The sequence below is a fragment of the Alosa alosa genome, chromosome 3 (genome assembly GCF_017589495.1).
Source record: "Alosa alosa isolate M-15738 ecotype Scorff River chromosome 3, AALO_Geno_1.1, whole genome shotgun sequence".
Classification (NCBI taxonomy): domain Eukaryota; kingdom Metazoa; phylum Chordata; class Actinopteri; order Clupeiformes; family Clupeidae; genus Alosa; species Alosa alosa.
The window spans coordinates 37738487-37751752 of NC_063191.1; the positions used below are offsets into that span (position 1 = coordinate 37738487).

The 13266-nt window shown below is 41.6% G+C and overlaps 1 protein-coding gene across 1 annotated transcript; it reads right to left on the reverse strand.

The window, feature by feature from the left end:
- Nucleotides 1-332: 332 nt before the first annotated feature.
- On the reverse strand, nt 333-12350 carry LOC125291684. Its single transcript, XM_048238505.1, has 7 exons — nt 12248-12350; nt 12057-12142; nt 11856-11960; nt 11371-11564; nt 11115-11279; nt 10806-10985; nt 333-336 (listed from the first exon to the last, which is right to left on the reverse strand). The coding sequence occupies exons 1-7, from the start codon at nt 12348-12350 to the stop codon at nt 333-335; spliced, it is 837 nt and encodes a 278-aa protein (XP_048094462.1).
- Nucleotides 12351-13266: the final 916 nt, after the last annotated feature.

The window sequence follows — 13266 nt, forward strand, 5'->3', positions numbered from 1 at the left end:
TTTTTACCACCACCCCCCCCCCCTTTGCACAAATAGGCTGACACCAGACATAATTTCACTGCATTTCTTACTTCCAGTAACTATATGCATGTGTAACAGGGTGGTACCTAGGAAGGGCCAAAGGGGCCAATCACAGTAGCCTGACTACGCCACCCTGAGGCCTAGTGCATCAGGGAATCTTTAAGAGATTGTACTGCTTTGAGGTTCGTAACTACACAGTGGACATGAATTACAGGAAAACAATATTTATTAAGACAAAGGTAGGGAAGTGGAGATCTGAGGGTGGCAACTATGGAAATTCAGACCAATACCATGCAAGCATAAAGAAAGGTTCACCTGTTACACAGCAAAGGTACACAGTAAAGCTACAAGGAATACACCAAAAACATCACACGTGTTAAACTAGACCCCCTCAGAGCCACCTCCCTACTAAATAAAGATGAAAGTTACAAACAGAAGGACAAGACAGGCAACACAAAAACCAAACAAAATAACCAAAGCAAAACCAAGACAAGACAAGACAAGACAAGACAAGACAGCAGCACGACCCATGTTCCCCATCAGCATGACTGCTGCCTAAAAGAACAGAACACAGAAGATTAAACAAAGAACACACCACAATATACATAACATAAAACCACAAATGTCTATGGGGAGACAGCATACCCGACGGTAGCAGGCAGGGGCTACACCAGTGGAGTCTACATTGCTACTGGCTACTGCCCCTCTTAAGTAGCACTCCACTGGCGCCAGATTGCTCAAATGCCTATGCCCCGCCCCCTTCATTAGCACTTCCAGGTGCTATGGGGAAATAGCAGGCAGAGAAGGTCTACCTGCTACACATGTGACAATAAACTTCCTTGTATCCTTGTATTTACCACCGAAGGGTACAAACTGTAAGGGTACAAACATGTACCCGGCGGAAAAGGTACAAATTGTGTACCCTCGAGGGTACTGCCCCAGCGACGAGCCTTTGTACCTCTAAAAGGGTACAAATTGTGTACCCTCGAGGGTACTGCCCCAGCGACGAGCCTTTGTACCTCTAAAAGTACAATTCTGTGATAGTGTGATGTGCTGGTGGTTCACTATAGTGTGATGTGTTGGTGGTGGAGTGTGTTATAGTGTGATGTGTTGGTGGTTCACTAGAGTGTGTGATAGTGTGATGTGATGGTGGCAGTAGTGTTATATAGATACGAGTACAAATAATCTAGCACTCATCTCATGGCATATTCATCATGATATCAAAGCATTGTTTAAATGGGTGTGTACGTATTATGACTTAAGATAGGGGAGTTTGAATGGCTGTGAATTAAAACAGCAAATCAATAAAACAAAAGGACAAACTCACATGATCACAGAAATGGTAGTGGTTACTGATTTATTAAGTCCTCAAACTATACCTGTTAACATTTAGCTTTCCAAAAACGGGAGAATTTTTTTTCGGGGGGGTGTCGGTGTTTATACCAGATCTGTGTTTGCATATTTAATACGTTTCATACACGTGTTTCAACACTGCATTTCGGTCGTTGCTTTTACCTTACCATTACCTTACGCATACCAGTTATCAGTGGCGGTTCTAGGATTTTTCTGAGACGGGCCATAAAGGGGCCACATCATACACTGAGGGGCCAAGAACCGGTCAACATCCATACACAGAAAATCCCTTGTTCAGTAAGGCAAAGGCACGTTGTCTACGTGATATGCAGGACTATACGCGGTATACCCAAAGTCCTTTTTAGGCAAGTCCCTCCACTTTCGGCGCCATATTGCAACGCTTTTTGGTCACTCATCGGGCATCCTGTTCGGCAGAAATGTGCATGCGCAAGGCTTCACGACACCAATCTTGCTCCAGCGGCGAGTTCACAACACATGATTGGCACGATGTCTTCACAACACACCATATGATTGGCTCAATGTATTCACATCACACCACATGATTGGCTCAATGTATTCACATGTTGACGTAATAATATGCAATATGGCCGCCGAGTGGAGGGACTTGCCTAAAAGGAATTTGGTTTAGTCTCCTCAATGTACTATGTTGTGATAAGACCTTAGCAGAGTTAACTTTAATGCAGCAGTTTTTGAACAAATTTGCGCAGCATGGTCACGATGCTAAGCGGATTTAATAGAAATTTAGCCCGCAGTGTTCTATGCAATGCTTCTACTGTATGTGGCAACAACAATCCTTCAACAATCGTGAATATTTTGTTAAATGCACATGCAGAGGAGGGGCAGCGGGCTCATTACGAGAGAGAGCGGGTGGGGCAAGGAAAGCCTGCGTGCGTAAAAAAGCGCAGCTCAATGAAAGGATTTTATCGTATCTTTAATTTAAATAGTACAACATAGAACATCAATATATGGTGGCCGGTTTTGATTTTGTGGCGCCCCACCACAGATTAGTCAATGTATGGGAAACACTGAAGGTGTAAAATATAAAATATTTGGCGGCACGTGTTATGCTTGACGAATACACCTCTGAGGTTTGCCTACAAAAAAGAACCAAAGCGGCCATCTTTGCCCATATAAGGAGATCCGGTTGTTAATTGAAGCTAACTACCTATGGCAAGTTGCATTGCAAGTTAGCTCTGAGGTAGCATCAATCTAAGTGTGCCGCCTTCACATACCGGAGATCACAGTATCCACTAGAAGGCAGAGGACAAAAGTGTGTTCAGGAAAACGTCTGCATTTCAGACTTTTTCATCCCCGCGAGAGTTTAACAGGTGCGATAATTCAAAATCCCCATGTTATTTTCCCGTAGGAAAAATCGCCAGATACCGGATGTCAAAGATGGCAGCTTTTTTGAAGGCGAACTTCAGAGGTCTATTGACATGCATATTTTGCGCCAACGTATTTTTTGATTCCGTTGACGTGTTGTCCCAGCCCTACCTGGAGCCCTAAAGTACATGGCTGCTGTTAGTGCGGATGACCGGCGTATTTATCTGGCCATCAAATGGCCAACATGAATTTCAGGATGTTGTAAAAACTGTAACCCACAACTGAAACAATTTAATCAGGACAAATTATGGACATTTCACTTTGCCAGTGTTGTTATGTGTTTGGGTATATGGAATGGCTACCGATGTAAACTCAAATAGTTCCCAAAACACAGTTGTTTGTTAATGGGCTGCCTAGGTCTGGAAAGTGAGACCTAAGTCATGTCAACTTGACAGCTTGTGAATAAAAGCATCACAATTTTACCTATTACCTTTACTGATAAAATTAAGCAATAAGCCCCGAAAGGCCATAGGTTACACTGATTCTAAAACAGCTCTGGGGCCTTGTTAGGCACGACGTGCTAGCAGAGTGCCTAAAACTCCCCTTAGCTGTTGTAGAATCAGTGTAACCTACGGACTCGAGTGGCTTATTGCTTTTCTAAAACTGTTACTATTAATACCTGGCAAAGTTTCATAAAGTAAAGGCACAGCAACTAGAAACTAGACTGCATTTCCGGCGGGAACTGCGAAAGTGTGCTTTCCCTGGTCCGGTCAGCAACGTGAGCAGACAGAGGCATACGCTATGCTGAACCTGGCTTGATCCAGGCATTGTAACAGTGCCTTTCAGTGTTGGAGCAGTGGCAAAATCTCAAAAGCTCTAGGAGAGGGCTATTCAACTATTGGCTTGCGGGTTGAATGCGATTCGTTGGATTTTACCTTTGGCCTGCCTTCGAATTTAGCTTCTATGACTGAGAACAAATCAATAAAATAAAATGACAGCAGTGATTGGCTGCAAAAATAAATAATGTCACCCGTCTTGCGCCTCTCAAACTGGGCTATCAGGTAACCTACAGAGGAATTGAAATTATGAAATATGACCAAGGCATTAAAAAGCTGCTTGTTTGTCAGGATACTTTTTCACTGATTTATTTTAAAAAAAATATGAGCTATGAGTGTGAATGTTATATTCCATCCCACAAATTATGTTTTACTGGTTTATTTGACAAATAATCTATATGGATTTGCTCTATAAAGACCTTATGTCTGTTTGGGATTGTTTTGTGAGCCTGGGGTTGTTTTGAGAGCCTATTGATGTAGCCTATCTCAGATGTATCTCAGAATAAAGGAATACTTCATATTACTCTAAACCACCGTCTGTAAATCAACTGTATACTACTGTCTACATTGCACTATATTTCTTGACCTGTCTCTGTATATTTCATCACCTTTCTATACTTTGCCTCACATTGCAACACAGCTCAGATCTTTGGTTGCTATGAAGGCCAGTCGTTCTAAATGGATGGTTGCTATGGCCAAAGGCCAGTTCTATCTCTGCCGTTGTCAAGCGGGCATATTGTAGAATTCTGATTAACCTTATCCTATTTAAAACATCTCTATTTTACTTAGCCCACTTCGAGATTCACACAGCAGCATTATTGAATAAATCTGTCACCATATGCCTATGCCTACGTTTGCAAAGAAAACATTTTAATTTGATTCACATGAAACGTTACATTTCATGTACATGTTGACAATGAGTAGGCTAGTTCTGGTTGTTGGTGGTGTTATTGCATCCCTTAGTTATGCCTACAATGCAAGTTCAATCGCGATTGGAAGCTCCTGTAGACAATAGTAGACGCATTTCAAAACATTGCGTTAGGAGTTAGGAGTCCTCGCCACTTCTTTTAAGCTGTCACAGACTTAAAAAAAAATAGCAGTCCTAAAGTTACAAGTGACGAAGTTACGAGTGCAAGCATCTCATATCAAATGACCATGGCATTACGCTAAACAACATAAATCCCAATTAGCAACATACATCTCCCTATAGCTAGCCACACAAGAAATGAATGATACTAAATCTCTGCTTAGCATGCTTCTCCGCTTAGCATTCTAATAACAGAAGGGGCACATTTATGTTGACCACTACAACATGACTCATTATGTCTGTAACTCTATAAAACACTTACTTTCATAAAGGAAGCACACCATCCAGCACATACACATGGAAACCGATATTTTAGGTACTTGGCCACAAACTCAAAACGTGTCTCTCTGAAGCTCTGTTCTAGAATCTTTGCTCTGAACGCTGTGTTGCTAGGCAACATCAAATAAACGAATGAGAGTCTTTTCAAGGTATTAAAAGTGTATGTGTGATTACGAATGGATGTGTGTGGTTTGCAATTAGAATAAACAAGAAATAACATTTCCAATAATTTCCCATGATAAATTACATAATATTTGCACCTTCCTTACTTGTGAAGCTCACACCGTATTTCAAGTACACTAGTGAAATGTAATACAACGTTGACACCTAGCGTTCAGATGTAGGCTATTTAACATTAACTTGACATTGCTTGCTTATTCTTTCGTCAACTCCATGCTTTTAGGAAAACAATCTTATAGTTCCCTCTTCAATGAGCGATTACCAGCTCGTTTTTGTAACAGAGATAGCTGTTTATTGTCCCTAGGTTTACAGAAACATCATATTAATACGTAGCCTATGGAGTGCTGCCGACCACTGTTCATTACGGCCCAGAATGCCTTGCATGTCTTTACAACAAAACAACACAGTAAAACCTAAATGCCCGTAAACATATGCATTTGCATACTTGTAACATTTTTAATAATACTCTCCCATCATGATATTTAACAATAATGAAAAATTTAATTTGAATACCGTCAATGTGAAAATAACTGTACTACGTCAGCAATAAATATCTAATGTTCTCCTTTCCATTTCAGTTCGTAAGTCCATATTTGGCAGAGCAAGGATTTCATGATTGGGCAAGGTTGCCCGGAGACATTGTGCATACTTGGAAGGCATTGTGATAGATGTACCAGTACAACTGCAAATGTGGAAGGTGATAGTTACCAAAAAATGGGTGGGTGGTTTGCCAAATGCTGGAAACTTTTGGAATGTTTTCTTTTTTTTTTTTTTTTAGCTTATGCACCCTCACATTGGAGTCCCGAGTTCAAATACAAAATTCGGTATCAATATGTGACAGTGTTCCTGAGATATGGATGACTTCCTGTTTCGGAGCTTCACTGCCGATTTCGTTTGGCTGTGATGGGCAAACGCTTTCGAAAATCAAAAATCCTTCTGGTAACTTTTGTGAGGCTTGGTCCAAAGATAATGTACGTCAAGTTTCGTGGCGTTCGGACAGAATTTGTGACCTGTGAAAATTTAGTTTCGCTTTCTGTTCAATCCAATATGGCGGACGAACGACATGCCCACATGACGTCATCTTCGCGAGCAACTTACACCGGTACTGACCGGACGTTTTAAAGTTGGAACGGTGTCTCTGTCTCAAAGGGCCTAGCAAGCAAGCACACTTAATAAAACTTAAGAAGAACAATAAGTGTGCTGCTTTGCAAGCACACTTAAATAATATAGCTGCAAGCAGCAATGTGGGGGCCAAGCAAATAAGCAGAAGTTGGGATTGGACTGGACTAGACTAAACTAGACTAGACTGGACTGGACTGGACTGCATTGGATTGAATTGGACTGGATTAGATTGGATTGGATTGGATTGGATTGGACTGGACTGGATTGGATTGGACTGGACTGGATTGGGATTGGGATTGCAGAGATATGAGCCTACTTCATGTGATTGTTGATTGGATTTAATTGGACTGGATTGGATTGGATTGGGATTGGACTGGACTGAATTGGACAGGACTGGACTGGATTGGATTGGAATGGATTGGATTGGATTGGGATTGCTGAGATATGAGCCTACTTTAAGTGATTGTTGATTGGATTGGATTGGATTGGGATTGGGATTGCAGATATATGAGCCTACTTCATGTGATTGTTGATTGGATTGGATTTAATTGGACTGCATTGGATTGGACTGGACTGGATTGGATTTGATTGGACTGGATTGGGATTGCTGAGATATGAGACTACTTCATGTGATTGTTGATTGGATTGGATTGAATTGGACTGGATTGGATTGGATTGGGATTGGACTGGACTGAATTGGACAAGACTGGACTGGATTGGATTGGAATGGACTGGATTGGATTGGATTGGGATTGCTGAGATATGAGCCTACTTCAAGTGATTGTTGATTGGATTGGATTGGATTGGACTGGACTGGACTGGATTGGATTTGATTGGACTGGATTGGGATTGCTGAGATATGAGACTACTTCATGTGATTGTTGATTGGATTGGATTGAATTGGACTGGACTGGACTGGACTAGATTAGATTGTACTGGATTGGATTGGATTGGGATTGGACTGGACTGAATTGGACAGGACTGGACTGGATTGGATTGGAATGGACTGGATTGGATTGGATTGGGATTGCTGAGATATGAGCCTACTTCAAGTGATTGTTGATTGGATTGGATTGGATTGGATTGGACTGGGATTGGGATTGCAGAGATATGAGCCTACTTCATGTGATTGTTGATTGGATTGGATTTAATTGGACTGCATTGGATTGGACTGGACTGGATTGGATTTGATTGGACTGGATTGGGATTGCTGAGATATGAGACTACTTCATGTGATTGTTGATTGGATTGAATTGGACTGTACTAGATTAGATTGTACTGGATTGGATTGGATTGGACTGGACTGGACTGGACTGGATTGGGATTGCAGAGATATGAGCCTACTTCATGTGATTGTTGATTGGATTGGATTTAATTGGACTGGATTGGATTTGATTGGACTGGATTGGGATTGCTGAGATATGAGCCTACTTGATGTGATTGTTGATTGGATTGGATTGAATTGGACTGAATTGGATTGGATTGGATTGGATTGGGATTGGACTGGACTGGATTGGATTGGAATGGACAGGATTGGATTGGGATTGCTGAGATATGAGCCTACTTCAAGTGATTGTTGATTGGATTGGATTGAATTGGACTGGATTGGATTGGGATTGGACTGGACTGAATTGGACAGGATTGGATTGGAATGGACTGGATTGGATTTGGATTGCTGAGATATGAGCCTACTTCATGTGATTGTTGATTGGATTGGATTGAATTGGAATGGATTGGACTGGACTGGATTGAGATTGGGATTGCAGAGATATGAGCCTACTTCATGTGATTGTTGATTGGATTGGATTTAATTTGACTGCATTGGATTGGACTGGATTGAATTGGACAGGATTGGATTGGATTGGATTGGAATGGACTGGACTGGACTGGACTGGATTGGATTGGATTGGGATTGCTGAGATATGAGACTACTTCATGTGATTGTTGATTGGATTGGATTGAATGGGACTCGACTGGATTGGATTGTACTGGACTGGATTGGATTGGATTGGATTGGATTGGACTGGATTGGACTGGATTAGATTTGATTGGACTGGATTTGGATTGCTGAGATATGAGCCTACTTCATGTGATTGTTGATTGGATTGGATTGAATTGGACTGGATTGGATTGGGATTGGACTGGACTGAATTGGACAGGACTGGATTGGATTGGAATGGACTGGATTGGATTGGCATTGCTGAGATATGAGCCTACTTCAAGTGATTGTTGATTGGATTGGATTGAATTGGACTGGACTGGACTGGACTAGATTGGATTGTACTGGACTGGATTGGATTGGATTGGACTGGACTGGATTGGGATTGCTGAGATATGAGCCTACTTCATGTGATTGTTGATTGGATTGGATTGAATTGGACTGGATTGGATTGGATTGGATTTGGATTGTTGAGATATGAGCCTACTTCATGTGATTGTTGATTGGATTGGATTGAATTGGATTGGGATTGGGTCTTGAGTCCATGTACAAAGTTTGGTTTCAATCCATAAAAGCGTTAGTAAGATATGAGCCTAATTCAAGTCATAGTTTTCCTTAGTGGTCAAAAGACACCAAATGTATTGTAGCTATTCAGGATGTGTTCATGAGTCCACGTACCAAGTTTGGTGTTGATACGAGAAAGTCTTGCTAATTATAGCACCCCTAGTGGTCAAAAGTCACCAAATTTATTGTGCGTCCTCAGGTTGTGACCCGCGAGTCCACGATACCAAGTTTGAGGTTGATCACGAGAAAGTATTGCTAATTATAGCGCCCTAGTGGTCAAAGTACACCAAATGTTTTGTGTGTCCTCAGGATGGGGTCCCAAGTCTATGAACCAAGTTTGGTTTGATATGTGGCGTTGCTGAGATAGGAGCTAACTTCCTGTAACTCTAAGCCCCCTAGTGGTCGAAGGTCACCAAATTGATTGTGTGTCCTCAGGGGAGGGTTCAAGTCCATATACCAAGTTTGGTTTTGATATGTGAAAGTGTTGCTGAGATATGAGCCAACTTCCTGTGATTATAGCGCCCCCATTGTGGTCAAAAGTCGCCAAATTTATTGTGCCTTCTCCTAATTGGGTCCTGAGCCCATGTACCGAGTTTGGTTTTGATCGTTGAAAGCTTGGCGGAGATAACATTTCACTTCCTGTTTGGAGGCTTAGCATGGTTTCAATTAATTAGATCACGGCGGACTTGTTTTGAATATAGGTCCAAAAGCAATGCGTTTGTGGCCGGTTGGTCTGAATCATCTGTGCCAAGTTTAATTGAAAATTGGATGAAATTTGTGACCTGTGAAAACTTTTTAAGGTTTTTGATGAAATCCAATATGGCGGTCCAATCAATTATGTTAATGTCATAAGCTGATATAATAATAATAATAATAATAATAATAATAATAATAATAATAAAGCTTTATTTGTATAGCACCTTTCATACACAGAATGCAGCTCAAAGTGCTTTACATTTGAAACATGTAACACAATAATAGTCAGTCAGTCATTATCAATCACTTTTCTTTGCTGTTTATGTTATACTCAGCAACATATCAAAAATATAGAAAATGACGTCATAAGACTGGCAGCCTTAACCCTCTTACCCCCCACAAGCACGCCATATGGCAACTGTGGCAAGGAAAAACTCCCATATTCCAGGAAGAAACCTTGAGCAGAACCTGACTTAATAGGGGAGCCCATCCGGCTTCTGGCTGGCTAAGCCCTCAATAGTAGCAGATGTAGAATAATCTGAAAATGTAGTCTACAGGATAAGATGAGTTAACTAAAAGCTTTCCTGTACAGGTATGTTTTCAGATCTTTTTTAAAAATATTTACTGAACTCGCCTGCTTGATGTACAGAGGCAGGGTGTTCCATAGTTTGGGGGCATAATGGAATGGCTGATATGTGTCAGCCTAAGGCCCTCCCAAAGTATTAACAGAGATAACTAATATGTTTTAATTTCAAACACATCACCCCATAGAGGCCAAAACATACTTTTGTTAATTATAGCGCCACCTGTAGGTCAAAAGCCATGAAATTTATTGAGCCTCCTCCTAATCGGGTCCTGAGCCCATGTAGTGAGTTTGGTTTTGATATGTGAAAGATTTGCCGAGATCTGAGTTCACTTCCTGTTTGGAAATTGGATGAAGTTTGTGACAAAGGCAATATGAAAACTTTTCAAGTTTAGTTTTTGGATGAAATTTGTGACCTATATTTTAAGGTTTTTTGGAAATCAATATGGTGGAGGTCAATATGGCGGGAAAGTAATGTAATAGGAGTCAGTGAACTGAGGTCGGTCCAGGGGTTCCAACTGTATATGGATGTTCAAAATTGGACATACGGTTCAAAAGTTAAGTGCATGGATGCAACGGCAACTTTGACCCATTGGTGGCGCTAGACTGCCTGGGGTTCAGACTTGAAAATTTGTGAAATGGAATATGGGAAGGTATGGAATGAATGTGCCAAATTTCACAACTTTTTACTGTACGGTTCTATGGGCTGCCATAGACTTCAATGGCAGCGGAAAGATGTGTAAATATAGCTGCAAGCAGCAATGTGGGGGCCAAGCAAATAAGCAGAAGTTTGGATTGGACCGTAGGCCGTACCTTCGGGGGTCATCAGGTCGTAGTGTCCTCCGTCTGGGCATCCCCTTACCAGCTAATCTCTTTTGAAGGATCATAGCTTGCAGTTCTGGGATGTAGCCATACGTCTTGGATGCCTTCAGAGTGTAAAGCATATACCTGCGAGCATTCTTCTTGTACAGCCTCCTGTACCTGAAATAGAAACAGAAAGGGGAGGGAAGAAGACATTTACATTCCAAGGCCCATGTTTTATAGTGTTCCAATGGTGTAATATGGTATAATTGTTCAAAACAATAGCATAGAAATGAACAAGTGACTTACTGTTTGCTTCCATCAGATTTGCACAACTCTGGACGGTCCTTGTGGTAATTGTAGTCTATCGCTGCAAGGAGCATCCTGGCCTCAAAGACAGGAGGGCTAAATGCTGTGCGCTTGCTAGCGTACATTAAAATATGGTTCTGGAAGGACTCCAGATCAGCAGTAGACCTGTGGGGGGTGGGTGAGAAGAGGCATTTTGTGGGATTTTGAAAATTACTTTCTAGCTACAGTAAATTACTTTCTAGCTACAGTAAATTACCTAAAGTGTAGGTATTTGTGGACCTCATTAAGCCACCGCTTGTTTCGAACGATGCTCTTCAGAGCCTCGTGTGCCATGGAGCCTCGCTCAAGCCACTGTTGAGCTCCACCAGATTCCAAGTCTGCATGCTGGCAGCCTCCCAGCACCCACCTGTGTTCATTTGTGACATGATGTAGGAGCCCAAGCCACAGCTCCTAGAAATAATATAGAAATATAATGTACAGACAAAAACAAGCATGCACATTGTACATAATTCATTGCTAATGATGATGCTGTTTGTACAGTAAGTACTGAAATCTAAGTGAGTCACATGATTGACCACAATGACATCCCTGGGTAACTACCTAATGAATAAGCCAATATCCAACATCAAGGAACCATCCAACTTATTCTCTTTGCCAACAAGGTATGTCTAATAAGACTGCATGTTAGTTTCAGACAAAAGTCCTTAGATGATAACTATTTGCCAAACCATAACAACTTACAAGGAACTCTTGGTAAGAATCTGCTGTTTTGCAGCACCACCAAAAGTGGTTGACAACATCTTTCAGCCAACTGCTCAAACTGGACTGACCCTTGACCTGTGAAGCCTGGGATAGACATAACAGTAATCATTATTACATAGCTCAAATTAGGGTAGATTGTCATGCAGAAAATCAAGCCATAGAAATGACAGCTGAACTTACAGCATAAATCCTTTTTGCCAAATTCTTGGCCCCATGCCACATATCCAAGCTGTGCTGCAGGCCAAGGTCTTTGTACTTTCCTTTGTCTTATTTGGAAAAACAACATGTACAATTAGTATAGTAATGCCCCAACCCCTCCAAAAAAGTTGTTCTAATTCTACAAGTAACACACAATTTCAGTGCCAACTTACTCATTAGTGCGGAGATCTGGACATGGGCATCAGTGCAGACCTCCACTAGTTTGACTTCATTCAAAAGAGTGTCCACTGTCCGCTGAAATGCCTCTCTCTCCATGATCACAGAATTTAAGCCCAGTCTCCCTTTTGTCCACAGTGATGACGGAGATGATTTCCCTGGATTAGTTCTCCATGGCAGTGTATGTACAGTACTGAAGCAATGTCCAGGGCTGTCCATTCTTCCATCCAGCTATTCAATTTGTAAACAAGAATCAAGGATTTTCACAGAACATCAAATTGACATAACACACTACTCTGGCTTAAATGAATAAAACATGTACAATACATTACCTACCATCACCACATCTTTGTCTTTTTAGGCGATGTATTGCCTCAGCCCTCCTCTCCTCCCAAAACTCCTTTACAGTGTCTATACCGTACGTGTCCTGAATTGTGAAAAAGGAACTACGGTCCACCATCCCCATGTTCATGAACTGAAACAAAAGCGAGACTTTGGCGTAGTTGCTTCCTGAAAGTAGAATGTTGCTTGCCAACATGAAGTCCCCTGCCAGCATCCCGTACCTCACAGTGGGCTGTGAGCTCCATCTCCATACAGTGTGGCCAACAGGGCAGGTCTGACAATAAATGGAACACAACTTAGGCTATTTATCAAATACAAACATAGAATTGCTTCCACTAAGTGGAACTACAACTCTGGAAGCTTAATTGAGTTTCACAAAACCACTGTCAACGTATGACCATTGCCTCCAACACTAACCGACACTTATTTGCAATGTAGTATGATTATAACACCTACCCATTCCATGATGCTTGCAGTACCCCTGCGGCGTGAAACTTCAAATGGAGGCGACACTGACACTCCACTTGGCTGGCGTCACATGTGTATGGGCATCTTTGGACTGGAAGCACAAGGAATGTTGCAAGCTGCTTCAAACAGTCCTCATAAGTGATGGAGGCCCGTTTCCCAATTAGGTCATCTTCAGTCATGGCCTTTGTGTATCAGGAAAGTCAGG

What these genes read in the sequence shown, in the direction of transcription:
- LOC125291684 (XM_048238505.1), bottom strand. Translation starts at nt 12,350, where the DNA reads ATGGAGAGAGAGGCATTTCAGCGGACAGTGGACACTCTTTTGAATGAA. An exon ending in CCAGATCTCCGCACTAATGA is followed by an intron (nt 12,143 to 12,247) that starts GTAAGTTGGCAC and finishes TTTCCAAATAAG; the next exon opens with ACAAAGGAAAGTACAAAGAC. An exon ending in ATTCTTACCAAGAGTTCCTT is followed by an intron (nt 11,565 to 11,855) that starts GTAAGTTGTTAT and finishes TATTATTTCTAG; the next exon opens with GAGCTGTGGCTTGGGCTCCT.